Source organism: Haliaeetus albicilla, chromosome 7 (assembly GCF_947461875.1).
Source record: "Haliaeetus albicilla chromosome 7, bHalAlb1.1, whole genome shotgun sequence".
In the NCBI taxonomy this organism is placed as follows: Eukaryota; Metazoa; Chordata; class Aves; order Accipitriformes; family Accipitridae; genus Haliaeetus; species Haliaeetus albicilla.
Window position 1 is genome coordinate 32065621 of NC_091489.1, and position 24203 is coordinate 32089823.

The 24203-nt window shown below is 44.1% G+C and overlaps 1 protein-coding gene across 4 annotated transcripts in view; it reads left to right on the forward strand.

Moving 5' to 3' along the window:
* The window catches only part of PAK5 (p21 (RAC1) activated kinase 5), a 91895-nt gene that overhangs the window by 41652 nt on the left and 26040 nt on the right, over window positions 1-24203 (forward strand). For 2 of the 4 annotated variants that reach the window (XM_069787587.1, XM_069787588.1), the window contains exons 2-3: window positions 67-143; window positions 8781-8995. In XM_069787587.1, the coding sequence (XP_069643688.1) occupies window positions 8792-8995 (204 nt within the window). In that variant the 5' untranslated portion in view covers window positions 67-143; window positions 8781-8791. The remainder of the gene's footprint in view (window positions 1-66; window positions 144-8780; window positions 8996-24203) is intronic. The other 2 variants (XM_069787589.1, XM_069787586.1) reach the window with 1 other exon arrangement.

Consider the following 24203-nt stretch of genomic DNA (forward strand, 5'->3'; position numbering starts at 1 on the left):
AGAAGCATGCATTGCCTTTTGTTGTTATTTTTTCCTGTATTTTGTTCCATTGTGCATTTCTATTAGATATGTCTCATGGGCCAGCTATCAAGAGACACCCTACTGTGCTGTGACAAATGAAGGCATTTTCAACCATAAACAAGGTATTGTGGGATTGAAAGGAAATGTGGACAATGACAAGTCCTGGACAGCTTGTAATTGTTTAAATGTATTTTTATTATATTGTGGGGTGACATGGGAACTCTGAAAAATTGGCTGATTTGACCTGAGGTTGAAGTGAGCAGAATGCCATAGGGTAAATGAGGGACTTTGGGAAGGATGGCATTTTTGTGTTTATTGGGTGTGGTCTAGTCCATCACTATATGTTTTTTCCATGATTAAAGCATGTATTTTAAAAGTGTTTAAATGACTTAGCAGTCTGTCACATCTCAAAAAATATCAGGCACCTTGAAAATCCATGGGAATAAGTTGATTCCTAGTGACTGTCAAGCTTTTTTGTGCCTAAACCTGATGCGGGCATACATTGAAAATGGTATTTCTGTACTTTCTTTGAATTAAGAAAGATAGAGCTAGTCTGGAAAAACTGTATGGCCACAGGTGATTAATTTTTCATCAGTAACACTATTTACATGCAGAAGAGCTTAGCCTGATGGTAGAAAACTCTCAGAATTTGGGCTGTATGGGCTGACTTAGTTAATTCAGAATTTGTAGATCCTTTTTATTGCTGCCAGAGTTAATGTTTAAAATCATCATCTTGATTCATTAGTAGGGTGTGTCAGAACATTTTCTAATGGTTAATTTTATTGTTCCCAAGTTGTAATGCTCAAATCATAATTGAGAAGAGCAGAGGGTTAAGCAGGGATCACGGGAAACAGGGTCTCTAATGAGACAGATGAACTGACCTGGTATTCTCCTGCATTTGGTATTGTCCATCCACATGACAAAACCAACAATATCCTTTCATGAGGTCTGAAACTACCTTGTATCTAAAGAAGTAATGAGATCTTCCTCTAGATAAGACCAGTAAATGAATGAATAAATACAAGGCATGACTGCAGGACCCACCTACCTGTGGTTTGAACATGTTCTGCAGGCAGCTGCCCCCCAGTTCCTGGGTACCCCCTATTCATCTCCATCTGGTACATCCAGAAGGGTCCTCTGGGAGTTAGGGAAGTATTTAGGAGTATCTTATCTGAGAAGTCAAACAGGATGTCTCCTCTGTCCCAGAGTCACAGTGGTGTGTCAGGCCTGACACGAAACCAGTGTGGTTTTTGCAAGCCTTTCCCTTAACTTTATTGGCTTCTCATTCAGTCCGCTCTGTTTTTCCAAGTATTGCTTCTTGTTTCATCTCCTGAAAAATAGGGTAGTGTTCTCTGTATTTTCAGTGAACATAGAAAAATAGAGGCAAATTCTTCTAAAAAATGCATACCTGCAATCAAGACACAGTTTTGTTTTTGCAAAGGAAAGGAAAGTCATGCTCTGATTGCAGCCAGCAGCAGAGGGTCCCCACCAAGAAGCTTAGAACCATCCTTAAAGCAAACAAAAAGGAAATACAAAACTATTGTTGTTGCTATTCCTTATTAAAAAAAAAAAAGGCATTTTCCTTATTTTTATAGCTATATATATACACAGATATGTGTTGGTCTCCTGCTTGCCTCAGTAGCAGGGAGTTGCACCAGTGTGAGCTGAAGGAGAGCCAACGTCATTTTTACCTCTCACTTACAGAGTATTTCTTGGCGATTTATGCTGCCGTCAGTCCTTACCAGACATTTGCTTTCTCCTCGAGATTGAGTATCAGCCCAGCTCACATTTATCTGGAGTACTGGCTATGCAAGCTGGCTTGACACGTTAATTTAATTTGTGCTTCTCAATTCATACTCTTTCATTTATGATCAAATATTGGGAAAGGTTACAATTAATCAGAGTGCAGGAACAGAAGCTGGCAAAGCTAATGATGTATTACGGCATTTTGGTTGCTCTGGAGGGGAATAATTGAGGTCCTTGTGCTACAGAAAACTGTTATTAGTAAGTAAAAATTATCAAAGGAAAGCGACCCACACCAGTCTCCCATTTTGCAATCTGTGTTTCTAATGGTTTTCTTAAAAGTTCTTAAAAATGAAGCATTTTATTAACACTCTTGGCTGTAACCAGGTTTTTTGGCTGTGTGGCTGTCTTACGGGAAAGTGTGCCTTTTCACGGGGAGCTGGGGGGTTTGAGCTCTTGCTGTTGCCCCCCGCTCTGGGCTTGCAGATGCTACTCAGTGTGCATGAAGGCAATTTTCAGATGCTAATAGCGTGCCTGTCCCTGAGGGAAAAGGACTCTGCTGCTGCTGCTGCTTGCTCAACAGAGGAACCACAGGGAATTCCTGCAGAAAAAATACAGGCTGCTGGACTTAACGTGGTGCGCACTTCCTAACTGAAAATGAACTAACTGCTGGTTGTTTAAAAAGAAAATGTGTTGCTGGGCTGAGGCAGATGATGAACATTGAGCCCCTCCTGGGGGAATATTTACAGCCCAGCCACATGCTTGAGCAGCAGAAGGGTGTGCATAAGAAATACTTGCAGGCTTCCCGGGGCAGCTTGGGGTTATTGGCAGGTGCTGCTGCTGGGCACAGATGATTTGCTTGGCTTAGTGGGACACAGCATCTGGCTGCTGAAATACTATAATGAAAAAAAATAGGGTTTGTGTAGCTATAGTAAGCAATCATTAAAAACTCCATTTCTAAGTAAAAATACCCATCTCGCTTTGTTGTTCTAGTTACTAACTTTATAAAGTTATTGTATGTTTTTATGTATGGCAAAATTTCACAGACCTTTGCTCAGTATTAGTCTGTTGGGTCATCCGGGATGGCAAGTGGCATTGTCAGTGCTTAGTGGATGCACTTGGGACCCCCTGGTAGTTTTCAAGATTACAAGACGAAGTAAGTCTTTCCAACTTCCCTAGTTTTTAATCTAAAAGAATAGCTACTGGGAGGGGAAGAAAAAAGTGGCTCTGACTTTTTCCTCATTGGGAACAGTCTGGCACACCATAAGTCAGGCAGAGTTGAGCAGACTTCTCCCTTATTTGGTGGGTTGACTAGATGACTCATATTTAGGATATGATAAAAGATACAGAATACAATTAACCTTAGGATTGAAGGTATCCTTTTTTCCTTTTATTCCAACTGCCTCGGGTTTTACATGCTGTAAGTGCAAAAATCTGTTCTTTGAGGCTCTTTACATAAATCTGGACTTTCAGCTTTTCAGTTCACCAGTCCCCCTGAGTGTCCCCTGATCTCACGTACAGGGGAGGGACAACCCACCACAACCCCAGGATGGGGCCAAGTGTATGAGACTGAACAAACAGAGCAACCTGTCACCTCTGAAGGTGAGCTCTAGGGTATGAGCTGGGCAAGACTTTAACTTTTTGTGGGAAAGCTATTGCTGGAAACCTTGCCCTGAGCACAGACACCCTCATGGGAGGACCTGAATGGGCTCCCCTGGCACCCAAAATAATACTGCCACCCTCTTGCTCCAGAGTAGGGCTGTAGGATACTTCTTGCTGGAAAAATACCTTCATTTGTGACTGGGAGGCAGCACAGCAATGGTGCAGTAGTTGATGGAGTGGATTTGCTTTGCTGGTCTGTGTCACACACCTTGCATGGACAGTATCTCGGACACAGGGAGTTTTCTCCATGTGTGGGGACTTGATCTGTTGTTGAAGGTCACATGTGAAATTTGGACCTGTTTGGGAGTCCATAGCACTGTGATTCTCAGTGAATTATTTCTGTGCATAAAAAGGAGTGAAATGAAAAGGAGCCAAGTCTGACATAGATCTAACAGGCAGGGTGTGCTGATTAGCATGTAATTCAATTTGTTAGGCGCTACAGTAAACAGCATTAAGTGCAAAATGCAGTGATTGCTCCTAATAGCACCCTTTCAGCATTACCTCGGTTCCTGCAGCAGCTGGATGGAGCTGTGTTACGACTGTTCAGCAGGCACCAGCAGAGCTGGCAGTACTCCTTTCTTGGGCAGAAGCTTGACTAATGTAAATACTGCCATTATAAAAGGTTATGGGTAGCTGTATCTAAAGAGCACAGCTCAGATTTCTCCTGCTATTCCTACTCCTTCCCCATTCCCCAATGGCACAGCTGGGACCAGCACCGCTGTAGTTTACTCGGCCATCATCAGCAGGAGAGGTGGTACTTTATTCTGATTTTCTCTACCAGTATTGTGTTTTCCTCCAGTAAACGTCATGACCATATTTTTTTCCATCATGGCTTTGGTAAAGAAAGTCCTTTGTCTTTATTCTTGTGCCACGGTTGGACCATGGGTTGGAGGAGCCCCTCAGCATTGTGGCCCTGAGCTGAACACAAAGTTACCTTCTGGCTCCCCCACCTAAGAACAGACTTGCTCTTGGTCTCATGCTGTCATGCTTACTAATTCTTTGTTTGCTGTAACTGTAGGACCACCTCCTTCAAACATCCTACTTACAAAATTAATGTGCTGCATCATTTCAGCATAAGGGCGAGTAAAGTCTTTCTGTAGGAATACACCACTGAAGCCGTGTAATGGTGAGTCCTGTTTTTTCTTCCCCCCTGAAGCTAGCTGAAGCCCACTGCCATCAACAGTAGCTGTTGTTAGTACAGGTTCCCCCAGCCCCTTGTGTTGAATATCACTGTGCACCACGTGTGTACTGTTGAGATCAGCCAGACTATTCATTGGCAAAGCACATGCAAGTAGAGGACAGACAACCTGGTTGTGCTCATCCTCACAAAAATAGGAACAAATTACAAGTACGATACCTCTCATTTCCTCTCATTCTGTGGGGGTAAGCACAGGAGGAGCTGGACAGAGAGATGGCATTTGCGGAGACCTGGCACAATCAGGAGTATGTTGGAGGCTGTCAGGAAGAATTAAGTTAAGGGTGAGTGCTCTGGCACTGGGAGGATTGGGTGAGGATGCCGCACAGGCAGCTCCAAAGAGCTGCCCTGATTGCCCTCTTGTCTGTGGGATGTTTTCCTAACTAATCCCATTAGGAAATCAGGGTTTCTTAACAACTGCAAGAGGATTGCTGTTTTGCATGACAGAGAATGGATAGGTGCCTGAATGAACTTTAAGCTCATACATTTTGTACTCTTGATAGAAATTTCATAACATTTATGTTGCGCACGCATTATCCAACATCCTGGAAAGATTCATCATTTCTCTTCAAAGCACTTAGGTACCTCTTATTCCTAAAAGAATTTGATAAACCTTGAAGAGCTTTCTCATTTATTCACTTGTCCAGGATGTTTTCTGTTTCCACACCTGATTAAATGAGTAAATGCTTTATGTTTTGTATCATATCAGTAAAGCTATGGCAAAAATTAAATAATCTCTCCTTTTCTGAGGCCTGAGGATCAAGCACATTAGTGGGGACTGAATGAGGGCTCTTACAAGCCAGGAGCAAGAGGTTTCACAGGCTCATCTGCCCCAAACCCACATCCTCAGACAGCTAAAGAAAACAAGTAGCATCAATCCCATTCTTGGGGAGAAATTAGGGGAAATGAAGTTTCCTTGCAATTGCTCTCTATATTAGAGGGACCACAGTAAGGAGAGGTCAGCTTTGCACTGAAATGGGGAGAGCTTGCTGGCTGATGAAGCAAAGCAACAGTGCACAGCATTTATTATTGATACCCTTAAGAGCCAGTCAAGGCTCTGAGCCTTTTGATAGCACCAAGCAGCTGTTTGCAGAGCTGGTGGAGAGGCAGCATGGCCCAGGGCCAGGGCTGCTGTCAGCCAGGTTTCCTGGTCACCTTTTACAGGCACAGCCCCACAGGAGATGTTCTGCAGCCACTGAGTTGCATAGCATTTTTTGCTTTTGCCCGCATGGCTGAATCCATCCCTTGCTCTGCGAGGTGAAAGTATCGCTGTCTGTCCTGCTATAACTTCGCAGTCAATTTAAGCTGATCTGAGCATGAGCTGCAGTCAACAGGTGAGGGGCACAAGACCCACTGCCCAGACCCCAGACACCATCCCTGTGCAAAAATGTGGCCTTGGCATTGGCTTTAGATTAAAATATTCTACTGAGAAAGAGGACCCAGTGGGCCAAATTTTGCATTTGCTTCTAGCTACAATGGTGTTGAAATATGAGACCACAATATATCAAAGAGCAATTTAAGAACAAGAAAGAGTAATATCTTGTTGAATGAATCTGCTGTATATTTTAAAAGAGACAATATGCAGTATGCCAGCTGATATGCTTTTATTTACCTGATGTTTGGGGCTCTGGAGGACTTCAAGCATCCAACAGCTGCATTAGGGTCCAAGTCCAGCAGGAAACCCTGCAAGTACTGGCATTGATCAGATGAAGTAGCACATGTCTAGAGCTGATGGTTTAAAATGTGACTCCAATATGTCTCATAGATTCAGTTCCCAGAGGGTGAATGAAATCAATCCAGTGCCATTGATCTGTAGCCGGCTGTGATTTGTGGAGCCCCACAGATGAGCAGTGAATACAAGCTACTACCTGAACTGGCAGCTGCCTCTGAGCCTTGAAAAGAAATAATCTTTGGCCAGAGACCAATCATGGTGGCTTTGGGTTAGGCTGGAAACACCTCTGCAAGTGCCACAAGGTACCCAACATGCCACTGACATTAAAAACAGAGATCACAGTGTTGGAAGTGGAAAAAGGACTAGAGAGCAAGGTGATCATAAGAGGTTTCAGGAGAGGAAGGTGAGGCAGATACCAGAGTTAACAGAGCTGGAGAGAGACTGTCAAAACAGCAGAAGATTTGGAGGGAGTTCAGAGAAGGGGAGCAAAGCCAGAGGGAGGTGTGGAAGATGAGACCTGTGAAGAAAGGCCAATGGGAGCAGGTCTACTCCGTCTAAAGAAAATACGCACCAGGGAGACATAATCACCTGCAAATGCACAGGGGGGACTTACAAAGCAGCCAGCAATCAATTTTCAAATAATGGACCTGATCCTTCAATAAACTAGTAAGAGGGAATGTGGGTGGAATAAATACCTGATTTATCATCCCATCCTTTTTTGCAGCGGCAAGGCAGCTGTATTTTCTTCCCTGAGCTTCTCCTCTCCACCTCCTGAATCATAAAGTCAGGGCAGCACCTTTACAGCTGAGTCTCTCCTGTGATACAAGAGGTTTTACAGAGCTGCCAGCCTCCTCATCCAGCTGCATTTCAGGCAGATGCTGCTCAAGGACTTACCAAGCCCTGCTTGAAATGGGCATGAGATCAAGGTGGAAGGCTATTTTGAGGCAGGAGAAAGCAGGTAGAGGACTTTTCCAAGACAGGACAGTATTTCATTGAAAAGCAACAGGACCTCTGTCTGTTTCCTTGGGACCAGGAGTTTCTCCTTGCCTCAGGCAGCAGGTTTCTGGAGTCCTTCAGAAATTCTGCTCTGAACTTGCCTCAATATAACCATTAGATTCCACTTTGTTGTAAGGTGGGACCCACCAAACCCAAGGGTTAATCCGGATCATGAGTGTATTGGCTGTTTCCTAGGCCAATAGAGTGAGCAAATACCTTCATCCCTTTCAGTTTGCAGTTCATGCCTCCTTCCACTTTACCTCTGAAACCTCTCTTGCCCCAGCTATCTGCCTGGGCTCCCTGTGTGCCCTGCAAATCCTCCTGCTGCTTTCCCAAGGCTCCTCGGGATGGGCAAAGCAGATGGGAGGAAGGCAAACAAACCCACTCTGGTCAGGAAATAACAACTAACATAGTTGACCAAAAGGGTCACTTTCTGTAGAGTAAGTACTGTGATGATTAGCTTTACCAGGCAGCCAGGTCGACCGAGGTGCCTCCAGCAACACACAAGCTGGGAAGGTCACATTTCCTCCAGCAAGCCTGCAGTTCCTTGCTTACATAGTACTGGGGGGACTCCTCTCTCTTCTCCACACCACCTGCACAAAGGCTAAAGGAGCTGATCCTTCCTCCTGGGCCTTAAAAGGAGTAGAGCCGTCACTGTAATGAATCCCACCTGAGTCTGCTGGCCAGGAGCCAGCAAGCTGCACCCTCCCAGGCATAATAAACCCAGGTGCTTCGGGCATGGGGTTCTCTCACAGCAAATTGTTTCTCTCCCAAAGGAGAAGTCAGGCCATGTAAATATGATGATTATAGCAGCTGATACCCGATACTGTTTTTAAGGAGGACCCTTTATGAGTGCAGATGAAGGCCCTTAGACCAGGCTGGAATTAGATTTGAGCTCTCTGTCTATTCGCATCGCTGAAAGGGTGTAGGATTAAACCCCACTTTCACTGCTGCTGGGTGAGATCTAGATATGAACATAGCGGGGCTGGGCTCTCATCTGGGGTGGGTTGTCTTTCCCCCAAGGTCTGGCATATAGATTTAGGGTACAAAGCTGTGTGTGCATTTGCTCACCACTTATACCGTGTGCTGTCCTCCAAGCAGAGCTGTATGCTGCTGTTGGTAGATCTCAGGGCTGTGAGCTTTCATGGCATGCATCTTTCAGCATGAGCAGATCAGCAGAGAGAGGACTAGAAAGTAGGACCTGGGGCTTTCTCTCCTAGGAGTAGAAGCATTTCCTTGTTTCATAAGGTATTATGAACATGTATAGATTAGAGACGGGGTTAATTTCTTAAAATCTCAGATCCGGGAGAGGAGGTCAGATAAGTGTTTTCCTTGCGTAGATCTCAAAGACGGTATGTGCAGAGTAAGGTAGGTATTTGGCTAATAATATCTACTAAAAATATACAGTAGAGAGAATGGCTCTAGGTTGCAACAAGGCATAAAGATGTCTGTTTTTTTCTTTTCTTTCCGGTTTCCCTATGACTTCTCCAGATTTTTCCACCATGTTCGGAAAGAAGAAGAAAAGGCTTGAAATTTCTGGGCCCTCTAACTTTGAGCATCGGGTTCACACTGGCTTTGACCACCGGGAGCAGAAGTTCACGGGACTACCTCAGCAGTGGCACAGCTTGCTGGCGGACACGGCAAACAGGCCAAAGCCTATGGTGGATCCCTCATGCATCACTCCCATCCAGCTCGCGCCTATGAAGGTATCATGCAAAGTCACCTTTGAATTTCCTAACCTACCTTTAACCTTAATGAAGTACCAATAGTGTCTGTCCTGGGAAGCACACATGGCTGGGGAGTGTGCAACTACAGAGAGAGCTGCAAATCCAAATATTTAATAGTAGAGGTGAAAGGGAAATTGTTATATGTATATAACTTGTACAAATGTCGCAGAAGAGTGTGAGTCATGGGTCTTGCATGGGCCATGCCTTTGCGTTCCCGGGCTGCAGAAGAAAAAGCCACAAGTCCCGGTGGAGGCCCAAAATGACGCTCCTCTGCAGCATAAAGCTCCTTGATAATTAATTTAAGAATGGTGCTGTAGGCAAAGGCAGTTTGGAGCAAGGGAGAGAGGGAAAAGTATACCAAAGGAAGAAAATTAAATTGCTTGTTCAGCCAGGCAAGGAGCTCAGGCAGGGATCTCATTGCCACCCAACACTGCCTGGAGGGGGTAACTCAGGTGATGGAGCTGAGCTTCTCGCCAGGTGGTAAAATGAGGGGATGCAGCCCCAGGTTGTGGCTTGGGAGGTTCAAGCTGGACAGCTGGGGAAAAAACTTGGTTCGGAGGGTAGAGCAGTACTTGACAGGGCACCGGCACCGCTCTGGTATCCCCATCCTTAGAGGCTCAGGATTCAGGTAGACAAATTTGCCCTGATTTAGCAGCGTTTCTGGGATTGCATATCCTAACATCCCAGTAAGTCACACCTGTGTACTGGTGCTAGCCTATACCCCACCAGCCATGTACATCTCACTGTTATGCAGCTGAAAAATAACTTCAGGATTTCATCGTCATGTGGATTTTTCTGCAGCAGGGGAAAATCAGATGATCCTGAGAGCACAGGCCCTGTATTTATATTTGATAAGTGCTCTTTGCTAAATCTACATTTACTGCCTGCTCCTGAAGGACACTTATCACTTGCTGATCAGGACTGCTGGGTGTTGCTACAGGACAAGGGGGATAAAACCAAAGTCTTGATTCTTGCTGCAATAAAATGTCTTACTGTATAATAAAGGCCCAGAATAATGAGGAAAAAGGTAGGCAAACCTTTTCCTGCTAGGGGAGGAGAGCAACTTTGTTCCACAGCCCTTCTTGACACCAAAATACCCCTGGGCGTTTTGACATGAATGCATAAAGATGTTTTAAAATTTAAAAAAATCAGTTTACTATCTTGCAGCAGTACCATCTCTTTTCTGCAGTTCTGGAGCCATAAATGCATAAGCTTATAAAGTTTTAAAATGTATTAGCTTTCTTAGCACCATACCGGCAATATGACTCTGGGTCTCAGCCTGAAAATGGACATATGCATAGCTTGATTCACGAGCTGAGTTCCATTGAAGCAATACACACTGCGGGGTGTGAAGGATCAAGCCCCAAATGAGGAATTGCCGCATTTTGTAGTAGAGAAAATCACTGTCAGTTGTTTCCAAGAAATTGTCAATTCTTGCTTTTCTGTCTGTGTATCAGAGGTCTACATAGGTCTGTATATCAGGGGTCTATATGTGCGCATATACTAGGGATGCACTTCTGAACTAAACCATCCTGTGCCAGGAAGGGGCTGGGGCCAGGAGCCAAAATGCAGCTCCCAAGACGAGCTTCCAGTGTAGCCTTGGGCCGTGGTGGTCCTTGAGGCAGCCATGCATCCCACGACATCTTCCCAGAATGCGTGTCCTGGGGGCAGGGTGCCTGCAATTTGGTCCCCATCTTGGCAGTGGCCATGGGGCTGAGCACAATCAAGTCCATCTGCGGAGGGACCTGCAGGAGGGGTTTGCTGCTTAGATGGAAGATGTGAATTTGGAAGCAGATTACCCAAATTGTAGTTAATTGCATGCCACTGCTCTGAAAGTATAGTTAGAGGAGGAAATGTGTTTAAGACAAGAAATTGTGCCTTCGCCCTCTGGTTACTTTCCCTGAGACTCAATTACAGCCTATTGAAATGGGCCTCCATAATAGTGCTAGAAAAAACAGGTTAGTTTTAATAGCAACTAAGAGGCATTGACTGTCATCTGAGAATTTGCTTTTAACTCTATTGCAAGATAACATTTTGCTGTATATTTATAAAGAATTAACATGCCTTGTTTTGATATAACTTAGCTTATGGAGGGAAACTGAGTTGTGGCCACTTTAAGAATATTTAATGTTGCTAAACTAGTTCAGCGTAATCATTTAATTTAGACAGATTTTTTTGTGTGCTCATGCACCAGCACCTTGAGTGCTGTTGGAAGGTTATTTAGGCACTGAGGACTTCATAACTTCAGTGAGAACTGAAGATTTAAAATACACTTGCAATTCATGAAGACAGAAACCAAAGGTTCCGAGATCTCAATATTGTTTACAACTTTTCTCTTTTCCACCCAGCAATAGATAGTTTAATTAACACACTTGTGAAAGCACTGAGGTTTAGCAGAATAAGATTCATAATTGTGTCCTGAGTCACAGTATTAAGTCAGGCTGGCTGAGGCATTTGGCCAGAATTAGTTCATGCCGTAGTTTCGAGTCATACAGCAGCTCTGTAACTCCTCTATTCTGCACTCCTAAATTTATTCTCTAATTACTTCAGTATATTGACTACCTGTATGGTGTGAGGCAGAAGTGTTCCTGCTAATAGGCGCTCCTTTGTGACTGAAGGGTAGCACAGATCATAGAGGTAGACTTTGAGAGTACAATTTCTTGGTTACAGAACCAGTGTTTGCTTGCTTTGGGCTTCACCCAAAGCTGAAGCAGAGGAAGGGAAAGATGTTTCTTGACTTCTGTAGGTTTTGCAGCTTTCCTGGTTAGTGGTGTTTGTTTGTTTTCAGTCTGCAAAGCAGATAGGATCTGATGGTACACAGTGTATCCCTTTGGGTAAAACCAATAAATGATAAATATTCTCACTGCTCCATCTATATTCAAAGGCAGCAGCAGCAATGACGAAGAGGCAGTGCCCTGGGCTCCCAAATATCCTGGGGGATGTCATCGCTGTGCCTCTGCGTTGGCTGGGATGAAAGGCTTGTAGTGCTTTTGCACGTGGGTGACAGTGGCTTGTCATGGTAATATCAGCATTTGAATCCAAACCTGAGCTGACTGTACAAATTCATTCATTTCAAGTACAAGGAGAGACAATAATGGGATTCCCCTTCTCGGTGTGGGTGACCCAGATACCAGCAGAGTATTGTGTATTTCAGATGCTAACACAAGTCAGTAAAATGCGGCAGAAAAATTCATGAAAAATAGGAAGCAACAGTGGTCTTGATAGGCTTGGGGTGTGGAGGCAGGGGGGGTTCAAAAAAGGCTGATTTTTCACCAAAAATTTCTCTGCATGAAAAATGTGAACCGCCTGTGTGTTCGTGTACTTAAAATAGGCTTCACGAAGTCTGAGATCCTGATGTCAGGCTTCACAGTCCTCTTGCTTCAGTACTTTGTAGTTGTGCCGTGTATACCCGGAGCTCATGGTTTGCATGTTTGCCCTCAGCACACAATATGCTTGGCCTGCCATCACTGTTACACTACACAGGAGCTTCAATTTGTTGCCACACTTTGATTTTTGGAAAGCTTCAGAATCAACTGAAATCAGAAACTAAGCAAATGCATTGTCCTTAGGCAGTAAAACTAATTCTTCATGGTTTTTCCGCTCTGCTCAAAATACTAGGAAAACAAACACCAGAACCCTTATTTGGGGGATTTTTGCCAAAAGAGCTTAGCATTGGCTTTGTAAAGATGCTCTGTTAAGATGCTTGAATGTCTGCTGCTGTCAGTGGGAGCAGGATGGCACTGAAGACTTGTTAAAATCTCTTCTCATGTTTCCTGGTGCAGCAAGCAGCTGAGCATCCTCACTTCTGCCAAGTTACTGGAGGAAAAAATGCCATTTTTTTCTGAAAAAACACCACACTGGGGTTATTCTTCAGTTGTCTATGCTGGTACATGCATGAAGCCTCCATCACTTTGCTTTTGTTGATGCTTTGGGTAGTCTTAACCATCCACACCATCAGCAAGATCAAGGTACCCAACTTGAGGATGACATACATGGTGGTGGGCTTGTCCTTGAGTAAAGAGGGAGGGTGCTGTGAGTATTTGGGTGGCCAAATATATAGAGGCACCAAGAGGACTGAATCCTTCCGGCTGGGACCTCTGCAAGTCCTTCTCCTCTGAGCACATTGCAATAAATCCAACCATGCTCATGTGGTGGAATTTCACATGTTTCCTGAATTTTCTCCCCCGTTTCCATCCCTCGAAAACACAGGATGTAAGGGTATGAGGGCTTTCGCTGCCCCGTGGTATCTGACATGCACCGAGATGAGCATTAGCACAGCTTGGCAATGCAGAGGCATCAGTGTTCAGCCAGCAAAGGCAGAGCAAGATCCTCAGCTTGACATTGATGCTGTATTGTCAGGAAAATGGAAGGAGCCTCTTCTGTGCTGTGTTGAGCTGCTTTAAAAGTAGAGGAAACATCGTCCTTTCTATCACTTCAGCAAAATGCCCTTGAATGCCCCACGGCTGGGCTGAGATGTACATTAATTGTGCCATCCATTAATTGCACAGTTCATTTACCTGGTGTCCTGCAACGTGTGGGTGTTGCAGGGCAGAGAATTTCTGTAGGAGACAGACTACAGAGTTGCTGGCTTTTCTGTCTCTCTTTCATCCTCATGTTTCAGTGGTCTAATCTATATGTTTTGTCTTAGTAGTTTTAGTTTTTCTCACTTCTGCACCTCAAACATTGACCTTGATACTGGTGAGTTAACTGTAATCTTTAAAACCTTTCTAAGTTTCTACTGCTATATTTCAGCCTTTCTATTACACAGGGAAAAAATAATCAGAAAATGAGTTACTGGTCATGGCCTTTTTAATAGCTCTGACATGAAAATCAAAGCTTCTGTTTACTGTGCATGTTGACAGAAGGAGAAGCAGATATTTCTCTTCCCCATCCTATTTGGCCTCTTAAAGTATTTCCAGCAATGAAATTCAAGCCTTGTTTAAGGTGTCATTTTCTTCCTACATTAACATGCTTTCCTTGCTTAGATGGAGGACACTGAGCATTTGCACAGAGGCGAGCACAGTGGTTCTGAGTGGCCGAAGACCTCAAAGAGGGGAGGTGGGCAGGGTCCTTGTCTGGGCTTGAGTGGTCAGAAATGTCCAGCTCTCATTAGATAACCCACAGCCCTCTCCTCCTGCGTGGAATTGCGCAGGGGAAATGCCTGACCAGGAAAAGGGGGATTTAGAAATAAAGAACTGCTCAGAGGCTTTGCCCCCTGCTTGGGGGCAGATGGACAAAGCGGTGGTTGTTCTGACCTCTCTTCCTTGCCCTCCCAAATTTCTACCTCTCCTTCTTGATAGCACCTTCTTTTTATTTACTCCTCCTGTGGTACCTCTGTAGATGGGACAGTCTGAACTTCTTGCTTGAAGAAGGTTGACTCCCATCCCACCAGGATGCTGTGGACCCATGGTGCTGCTCTTACTGGGACAGGACCTGGAAGGCTGCTGACATCTCGTGGGCCTTCCTTGTAACCACATCATGAAAATTCATGCTTAATAACTCATGTTTCCTAATCACACACTTTGCAATTGCACGCTAGGCCTGGCGGATGCTCAGCTGGGTGAAAGCTGGGGGTATCTTCAAAAAGGGCAAGAGCCAACACCTTGCAGCATAGGAAATTCTGGGTGGAAGGGAAATGTCTTGCCAGCAAGCGTGGTTGAGCAGCAGGACAGCAGCCTGGGCGGACTGTGGGATCTCAGCCTTTGGAGAGGGCAAAATTTTATGGACAATGCCCTTAGCAGCCTGACTGGACTTTGATGTTAGCCCTGCTCTGAGCAGGAGGTTGGACTGGATGACCTGCAGAGGTCCTTTCCAGCATAAATTCTTCTTTGATTATCTTAATCTACAAGTGATTACGGTCAGATTTGCAATAGTCCTTTAAGGCAGCCCCACTTTCAATTTATTTTGATCACTGAAGAGGAATGCGTTTGATGCTACATGGTGCCAGAAGAAACTACTGCAACATATTTAAGTAGAAGCTTTTCTTTCAAAGGGATAATGCATCACTCTTGAGGGCTATTTGATTTACCATGTTCTTAAGTGGCAATACTGCTTCAGTTTATCTCCATACCCTCCCTGTACAGATATAATACAAATATGCCACCTAGTGTCCATGGATGTGTCTTACTGTGACATTTGCTTGGTGTGAGAAGAGCCAAGTTGCTGATTTTGTGTAATCTTGCAGGAAATCTATCACTGTGCAAATAAAAATCGGCCACAGTATGAATAAATGCAAGAAGTACACAGCTCAGAAGGTTTTTATTATTTATATCACTAGGTTAATACCTTTCTCACATGTACTACATGTACAAAGGAAACCTTTGGTTTTATTTCTGATTGTCTGATTTCAGAAAATTACAGGTTTTTATGTAAGTCCTTTAGAAGAATATTGCTGCTGCCTGTGAAGTTGAGCTCGAAAAGAGAGAAAATGCTTGAATAAAAGAATAGGAAGAAATTTTTCAGATCAGTAGTTCATTTTATGGAAAATGCAGTTTCACTGTAAGGAGTGTCAGCTGGAAGAGAATACACTTTGGAGATCAGAAATTGTTTGTTTCAGGTTTTTCTGTCAAAATATTTAAATATTTTGGTTTCAAAGATCAAAGCAGCCTTGGGTGTGAAGTGCCCCAGGAAGCAACCCAGAGCAGGGCTGTTACAGCAGCTTGTCTTCTGGCACCACCATGGCAGGAGCTGCCTGTCCCTCTCCACCAGTGGACCCTGAGCAGGGCAGTCAGGTGAGGTAAAAAACTGCTGGAGGACTAAAGTTAAGGGAGAGGAGTGCTATTGCTCCAGTAATACAATTTCTCCTTTCCTTGGACCCTCCTCAGGTCTTCTCCTTACCCATATCCACATACATTCAATGATGTTAATACATCATCATCTCTGTCAACAGTGCATGAACTGGTGCATGGATTTTTTACTCAGGTGTCACACTGGCAGCCTAGAGTCATCATAAAATGAAGCCAAGCCTGTCCGTGTTTAAGAGGCATTTGGACAATGCCCTTAATAACATGCTTTAACTTGGTCAGCCTTGAATTGGTCAGGCAGTTGGACTAAATGATTGTTGTAGGTCTCTTCCAACTGAAATATTCTGTTCTATTCTATTCTGTTCTGTTCTATTCTATTCTGTTCTATGGAAGCACCTCTTTTTAGCTGATGTGTTGTCTGTTGTTCTTTATAGTTTTGAGTTTCTGGCTTTCTGAACAGCAAAGTTCCGATCAGCTTTTTAGCAGCAGCTCTCATTTTCATACCATTGCTTTTCAGACTGTTGAAGCACTTCATCCAGCCTAACTAGAAATTGTTTTTCTAGAGCCTCATTTGGAGAAGAAAAAGCAGCATCATTATCATTTCACATTGACTCAAAACACAAAATGTTCCTCAGTTTTTCAATTCAACTAATGAACCAGAAAATCAATTATTCACATAATTATTCTGACCAAGATATTTGTCCCTCATAATAAACCCCTCAGGTTCAGCCAGGTATGTTAGGAGGGTCTGTCTGCAGCTGAACTGCAGACACCAGCATCAGGGTTTACAGGCAGGACCTGGCCATCCTAGAGAAACACTGAGGTTGCCAGTAAAAAAATCTCTCCTAGCACACAGAATAAATACTGTAAGTGGCGAAACAAGTTTTTCACATTCCATCTTATTTCTATCCTTTAAATGTGCTCAGATGGCACAGGAGTAATGCCTGCAGAAGTGTGGTTTTCAGAGGTGGTCCCTCTAGCTAAGACAGATAGCACTGGGTAGGGAACAATGCTTTGGTCCATGTTGGACCGTGTAGACAAGATCAGCACTGCAGGAAGGCTTTAAGTGCATCATTTTGCACCTCTGCCTTGGAAGGGTGGTAATCAGTTACCTGCTGATCCTGTCCATCATTTAAAAGGTCCCCAACATCCCCGAAGGAGCTTGCGCTACCAATACCCTGCTCATGCAGACACATGGAGGCAGGCTTGCGTGCACATCTGCGCAGTCCCACTGAGCTCATTGAGCTCTATCCCTGGAGTAGTGTCAGAGTTTGCTGTCTGCAGGGTGGACATCTGGGGATGTTGTTAAGAAATCCTTCATTATCTGAGTAAACTTTGTTCATGCAACAGTTGGCATTGATTTGAATTGGTCTGCTCACATGAGAAAGGAGTTACTTTACCTGGGCCTGCAGCAATAATAGACAATAATATAGATTACAGACTTCTGTGGGTAAAAGTAGTTCTCTCCGATATGATTAGTAAAATAATGTTTTTAAATGCTCTTTGGACCAGCATTGTGATTTTAAGTAATATTAGCATTGGAGGAATCTTGCAAGGGCAAGCTTTAGTTCTATTAATGAAAGCTTATGTGGGTGAGCAGAACTTTTCAATACGCTAAGTAAAGATTGAAAATAAATTTAGAGTTCACAGTCTACATCTGCTGAGGCAGACTAGCCTGCTTTAGAGCTAAAAAACCACGTTAACCTGTAGGTCTACACATAAAAGGGGCAAAGTCTCAGTGTCAGCATTTCAGAAATTGAATCTGGTCTCCTCTGGGAATACCAGACTGGGAATACTCTCCAGGTAGTGCTGTATAACCTGGAATGAGCCAGGAATTAGATCCTGAGCAAGGACACTCGTAATCAGGTTCTTTTTTTAACATGGAAGTTAGTCCCTGCAGACAAATTTATAGGAAACTGTTTCAGTAACTCCTCTCGCTGGCTTGCGTGCCCTGATAAATGAGCCACGCTCCCAGCTTGCTGCCTGGAGGTGAAGGGCTCTGGCTCCATCGCTGCTAACATGACTGTTGTTTCCTTCTCATTTGTTTAGCTAAGCTTTTTGCCTCCAAAACTTTCCCTGTGCTGACGCATAAGATCTCTGGGGCCAGAAGCGGGGCTCGGGCCCATGAAGGACCAGGCAGGCAGAGGTGATGCTTCAGGGCGGCTGCTGCAGCGGTAGGGTCCTTCTAGTTTCTGTACCATGGCAGTGATCCCCTAGAGCAAAGCATGGAAAATAAACAGTAAAATGTAAGCAGTAGATGCTTGCTTCAGTAAACATGTGGAAAGGCTGAATGTGTTTTACCAAGCTTCAGCCAAATAGTCGCTTGGCTCAGCTGAGAAAGCTGATGGAGTAGAACACCCTGGGAGATTTCTTATTTTCCATGGACTGAACGAACCTCCAGTAGTGCTACTGACGTCCCTCAGATATAAAGTTGGCGTTAATGTTAGAAAATCTCGGCTCATTTCGTCGGTGGCCGGCAGTGGGAAACGCTAGGTGGCAGCAAGAAATCTCTGGAAGCTCATCTCCCTGCGTGTCAAAAGCAGACCCAGACAGCAGAAGTAATGAGAAATCTGCTTGGGCATCCTGATGGCATTTGTTCAAGGCAGACGTTTTAGCCCACTTCCTAACAGGTCTGTGGAGGGGATTTCCATATAAAATTGGTCACGCAGCATTTGCACTCGCATCGGCACTAGGGCAGTGTTTGCTACTTCCATTTCCATTTAACCATGCAATGACAATAATCATTCAGTAACCACATTCTGCACATCTCCATGAAATATTTGTTCCTAAGTCTACTAATGAACTTCTTTGTGTCCATTGTACACCAGAACAGAAACCATTCTGGTTATAGTCCCACTAAATTAAACTCTATATTATAACCAAACAGCCAAGTTTATTCGATCCCAGCAGAGTTTAGCTCAAGAAGAGTAGTAAGATCAGGGGGCAAATAATGTTGCCAAGCAGCTCCCTTACTTGTGGAGCCAAAGCTCCAGGTGTAAATGTGTTTTTTTCTGTCTCCTGCTCTGACATGATTAGATCTGGGCTTTGGTGGCTCTCTAGGAATTTGAAAGTGCTTTGCTGCTCATTCTTTCTTGTCTTCCCCTTCATGCAGGATCCAATTACACTAGACAAGTGCTGTGTATTATGGGGGAAAAACGCTGACTTGCCTGCAGAGACTTTTAAATGCCTTTTCTGTTGTCTGTGGGATGAACTGTGCGGGCCAGAAAAAAAAATGGCATTTCAGATACAGGTCTTTGGAGAGAGAAAAGTGAACGGAAGAGAAATATTTAGGATGACCATGTCTGCTTTTTAATTGCCAAGATCAGATCCAACAGGCTTTAGTTAGCTATCAAGATCACAGAGTTAAAAGAAGAGCAAGAGACCAAGTGTTACTGAATTTTACAGTTTTGTACTCTGAACAAAACAGTAATTGCTATCTGTGTCCTAGTTTGCATTTAATAATTCCCACAGAGCACAGCACAAATGAAGATGCTTACTGCTACAACTTACACTTCGATATGAAGTAGCACTTTCCAGAAGCGTTGGGATGTATAGGCATAGAAAACTGGTTTAAACACACCAGCTTTTATGAACCACCCTGGGAAAATGCTCTGGGGCAGGAGATCGGGTCTGACTCCCATCCCACACCCTGGGCCGGGGGGAGCAGCCCCATTTCTCTCTTATCAGCAGTGCCTGCACGGGCTTCTCCTTCTTCCCGACTTTCCGTGTTGTCCAGCGAGGGTTGGAGGAAGGGGAGGGAGCAGCACTTTGTCAGGTAGATTAATTTATCAAGCGTGTCAGGACCAATCTGCCACTGGGGACAGAGTGCACTTGGTGGTGGCGCAGCCCAGCAAATCAAATCAAATTGAGATTACCCTAGAAATGTTTTAGCAGTTTCTTGTAAATGAGATATTGTGGTGCGGTGCTGGGCACTCGCTGCAGAGCATCCTCTGAAATCTTCTGCCTTCGTTTGTTCCCATCAAGAAGGTGTTTGATTTGCACTTGTTGTTTACAAGAGTGAATAATTAAAGCATCACATCAGGAAGCTCCTCATGTCTTTCTCTCACCTGCCTAACTGTCAGACTTCTGCATAAGGGGCGCTCTTTGCTCTAAGTCCACATTTGCAGGTGAAAATCGCTCTGTGGGAGTTAGTACCAGGGCAGTCCTATTGCTGCATTTCCCATTTAATAGCTGTCCTTGAAAAGGAAAACTAATATTCTTCCTTGGAAGAAAGAATGCTGCAATTTACAATGCATATGAAATTATTTTGTGTTGTGATTTTGCTGATACAAATTCCTAAATTCTCTGAAATCAAAGAGTGAGGTTTCAGAAGATGAAGGAGCCCATAATACTCAGAGACATCAATCAGATTAAAAAGCACAGCTTACATGTTTGTGGCCAGGAACCCACAATTTTAGTGAAGTACCTTGAAACTTTCTCACTATTTTTAAGGCCATGGGACTGAGGCATTTTTTGGCACAACACTGGCTGCAGGATGATTTCTCCTGCTGTACCTTGACGGTTCCTTCCCTGCCAGTATGGCCAGCATACCGCACACATCATCCCACCCTTCCTTGGTGTGTTAATCCCAAATACGGAGGGCTGTGATTGCAGTGACTGTCTCAACCCTGAGCGGTACTTTGCTGGGCTCATGGGAGATGAGCCCCATCGATCTGCGAAAAGCTGGTTGCATGGCGCTTGGAACTGAGGCACTCATCAGCATCTTCTTCTGCTCGCTGCCTTTGCCTGATGATTTATGAAGTGGGAAGATAATTCACAACCCCCGCACTGCGGCTTGCAGAGCACAAGGAGCTTCTTGAGCTGGCCTCTGTATGCTCTGAAACAGAAATGTTGACTTTGTCTTCAAACATCTGCCTATATAAAGCCTCCTTTGCTGTGGTAAATCACAGCAAAAAGTAATACAGTTTAAATTGTTTCTTCTAAATTATCAGACTGTCAAAATCCTCATTTTAATTAAAAGCGGGGAGATGACTGTGACTGCAGCAGAGTGACCCAAGAGCCTCTGCCCTCCTAAGCAAGTGCCCCACTGCCAGAGCTGTCAGATGAAGGCAAGTACTTCCCTAGCGTAAAATTTTATCACACTGGAATTTACTCAAGTATTTCAGAAAGCTCAATCAAACTGCAGCCAGAACTCTTTCACTGAGAAAAAAGCGCCAGGATCGTTAATTGGGTTAATGCTCCATCAACCTTGCATTTGTTAGTGGGCATGTTTAGGGCATGAGGGAAACCTCTGCCAGGGAAATGTCATCCGAGCTACAAAGACAGTTTATGCTGTGGTGCGACTTTATGAATTACAGACTGTCCCTCTCTTCAGGCTTTTTTAATTGGCGTTGTTGGTCGAGAGCAAACTATAGTCTCCATGGTGGCAGTCAGTACCCCTGTACCACGGTGGTCATTACAATAAACATACGTAGTGGTGAGCAAGACTGAAATGATGGGGCACTGTGTTTTACACTGCCCACCCTACTGTGGGGCTCGTCTCTCCGTGAATAGCCCACACCGACGCCTTTCTGGCCTCTAGAATAAAATCTGCAATGGTGCCATGCGCCTTGGTTGTAGAAAGACTATTTTTTTAAATGCATATCAGCCCTGGGAAGACTCACACAATGTTGTGCCCCACCGGATCCCAGCACTAATCGTGGATAGATGTAAAATACTGACTCTGTGCCATAGAAGCAGTGTCAGTGGGCGCCTCAGCATCAGCACCGCGTGGGAGACCCACAGCTCCTGTGAAGCGTAGTGGTAGGTTATGAAAGCTGAAGTATTTGAGGAGGTGGTGGTTGAGTGTTTAATTCTTGTGATTTCTCATGCCTTTCTTGAGAAAAGTGGATTTTTATTTTCCTCACAACTCCCCCACATAAACCCCCCAAAAAATAACAGTCTAGCCTGCAAATATTAGATAAGGACAACTGGCTGATACAATATTAAGGTTGATGACAATTGTCTTGTGGCTGCAGAGAGGGCTTCAGAAAACTCTATAGCCATTTGGGTTAGCCCCAAGCCCCTGTAAGGTCCTCTGTTATCTCACCTCCCTGCAGTTCCTCTGCCAATGTGAGTGCTTGCACCCAGTTCAAAGTGATGGGCAGCAGAGCCAGTTCACACCTGGTTTAAGATGCATTTTTTGCAATGCATTTTGCTTAGAAAGTGGTGATGCCAGAACTGAAGGAGGCATCAGGATTGCCACCACCCCTCTCTTCATCTCCTGTTCCCTGCACCTGCAGCGTGGCTGAGGATGAAGAGCTGTAGTGCAGAAAGTGTCATTCCCACGTCTCTCCCATAGCACATCAGTAATCCAGGCACAAGCCAGTTCCCAAGCCCAGATTTTGGAGGCAGCAGTTAGAGACACTGGAGCTTCATTGCTTTATATTAACTGCCTTTAATTCTGTCATTTTTATTTGGACATAAACCTGTTCAAGTCACACACAGCCCTGCCTGCGGCAAACTTTGGTCCCGGAGCTGTGACATGTCATGAATTTCCAGTCCGCTGTTGTCTTGGTATTACAAGACTAAAAAACAGAGTTGTGTTTCTTGGAGGGGAGGATTTCTGTCATCTGGCCCAGATGTCCCCAACTTTGCTTTGTGGTTTTTAGCTGCCTCTGAAGTCAGCCCAGCTGGAAAGCTCTGGGGTGCTGCCGCTGCAGGGTTCCCCCATAACCGTAGGGTGCTGTGTGGTGCAGAAACCATACCAGCAGTCGCTGGACCACAGCCATACCTCGGTAAATCTTACTGAATTTGCTTTACAACTTCCTTGGGGGGGGAAGAGAAAATTCCATTAGCACAGAGGCACTGGCAGATGACGTGGCTTTGAAAAAGGGAGAATAAGATACCTGGTCCTGCTGGTGTTCAACAACAGGGTTGGCGACAGGTGTTCCAAGTCAGCAATCTTTTTTCTTTTCCTGCTAGAAAATGTTAATTTGACAAAATAGGAAAGTTTGACATTGATGGATGGATTTTGTCCAGAATGTGGCCAAAAAACTAGTCTTTGGTGTGGTTTGATAAAGGTTTTTGGCTTAGCAGGTCTACTCTGTGCGCTGTTGTGCTGAAATGATTGCCATCAGCCTTAGGAAAATGCAGTGCTATTAAAAGGGCAGTTAAAATTCCTGCAGTTAACGTTTTTGAGGAATTTCATCTTGTGGGACATTTTGTCTTTTCATTCTGTCTTGGGATAAAAGAAAATTTTGAAGTGTCCCAAGTCCTATGAAATAGAAATTCTGTGGTTTTGAGATTTCTCCATTCCTCTCTCTGTGAAGTGCTTGTGTAACTCATCAGTAATAAGTACACTAACTTTCTCCCTCAAACTAAAACACATTTCACTCTCATTTGTTGTGTGTCTAAGGGATCTGTGTATACATATTACATAAAAAATTGCACGTACCTGATGTGTTTTAAGTAGACCCAGAATAATTATTTTTGACATTTAATATTCTGTAATAGCTTTTAAAATGACATATAACAATCATGTTTGTGTATTTTAAAAAAAAAAAAAGAAGGTAAAGTTACTAGAATGTAGATGTTTCAGTGGAATTTTAAAACTAAGTGAATGTGATTATAATGAAATGTTGCTCTTGTTGTTATGGCAACTAACTTTTAAAACTGCTGTGAAGGGTGACAAATTACACAGTGCCATTTTGGTTAGACTTTTTTTATAGTTTTCCATCATTTTACTTTTGAAAAATTTGAAACAGCTGGCACTAGTGATGGTGTTAAGCATATTACACTTTTCTCAAAACTTTAGCTGTACCTTTATTTTGATCCATGGAGTAATATATATTTTTCTAGCTGAGTAAACTTCATTTCTACATCATCAGTGTAGATCATCATCATCATCTACATCTTTCAATAATTAACATGTGGCCATGCCAATGTTTTCCCAGCTTCTCTCCTCTCCTATGCTGTTGCCAGTATCAGGTTAATTAACGTGATAGTATTGGATGTACGGTCCTGAAGGCCACATATTACCAAGCTCAGCTCTCTGCTCTGCAGTGACTTTGCTGAGCGGCAGCAAAAAAATTCGGTGATGCCGATGTGCCCTCAGAAATGTGACTGCAGTGTAGACAGGCATATTTCGTGGGTCTCCGTGTAGCTGGTTTGCAGCTGCAGGAATCTGACAACGACTGCTCGTCTGACCTGTTCGGTCCAGCCCCTATGGACAAGCCTCACCAAAATGCGCTGCAGATCTCAGCCCAGGGCAGCCGGGGCATTTTGTCAGGTAGTACTTGCAGAAGCAAGTGGGAGATATTTTTGTACAGGTGGATGCAGGGGAAGGAGTCTCTGGGACCCATCCCTCCTCCAAAGGAGAAATTGTGAGAATGATTTGGTTTTTAACTCCATTGAATTTAGTAGAGAGGCAAGGGCACAGTCCTGGAGTAACACAGCTGTTGGATAGCCCAGCATTATGCTCCCCCAAGCTCAGCATGTCTACT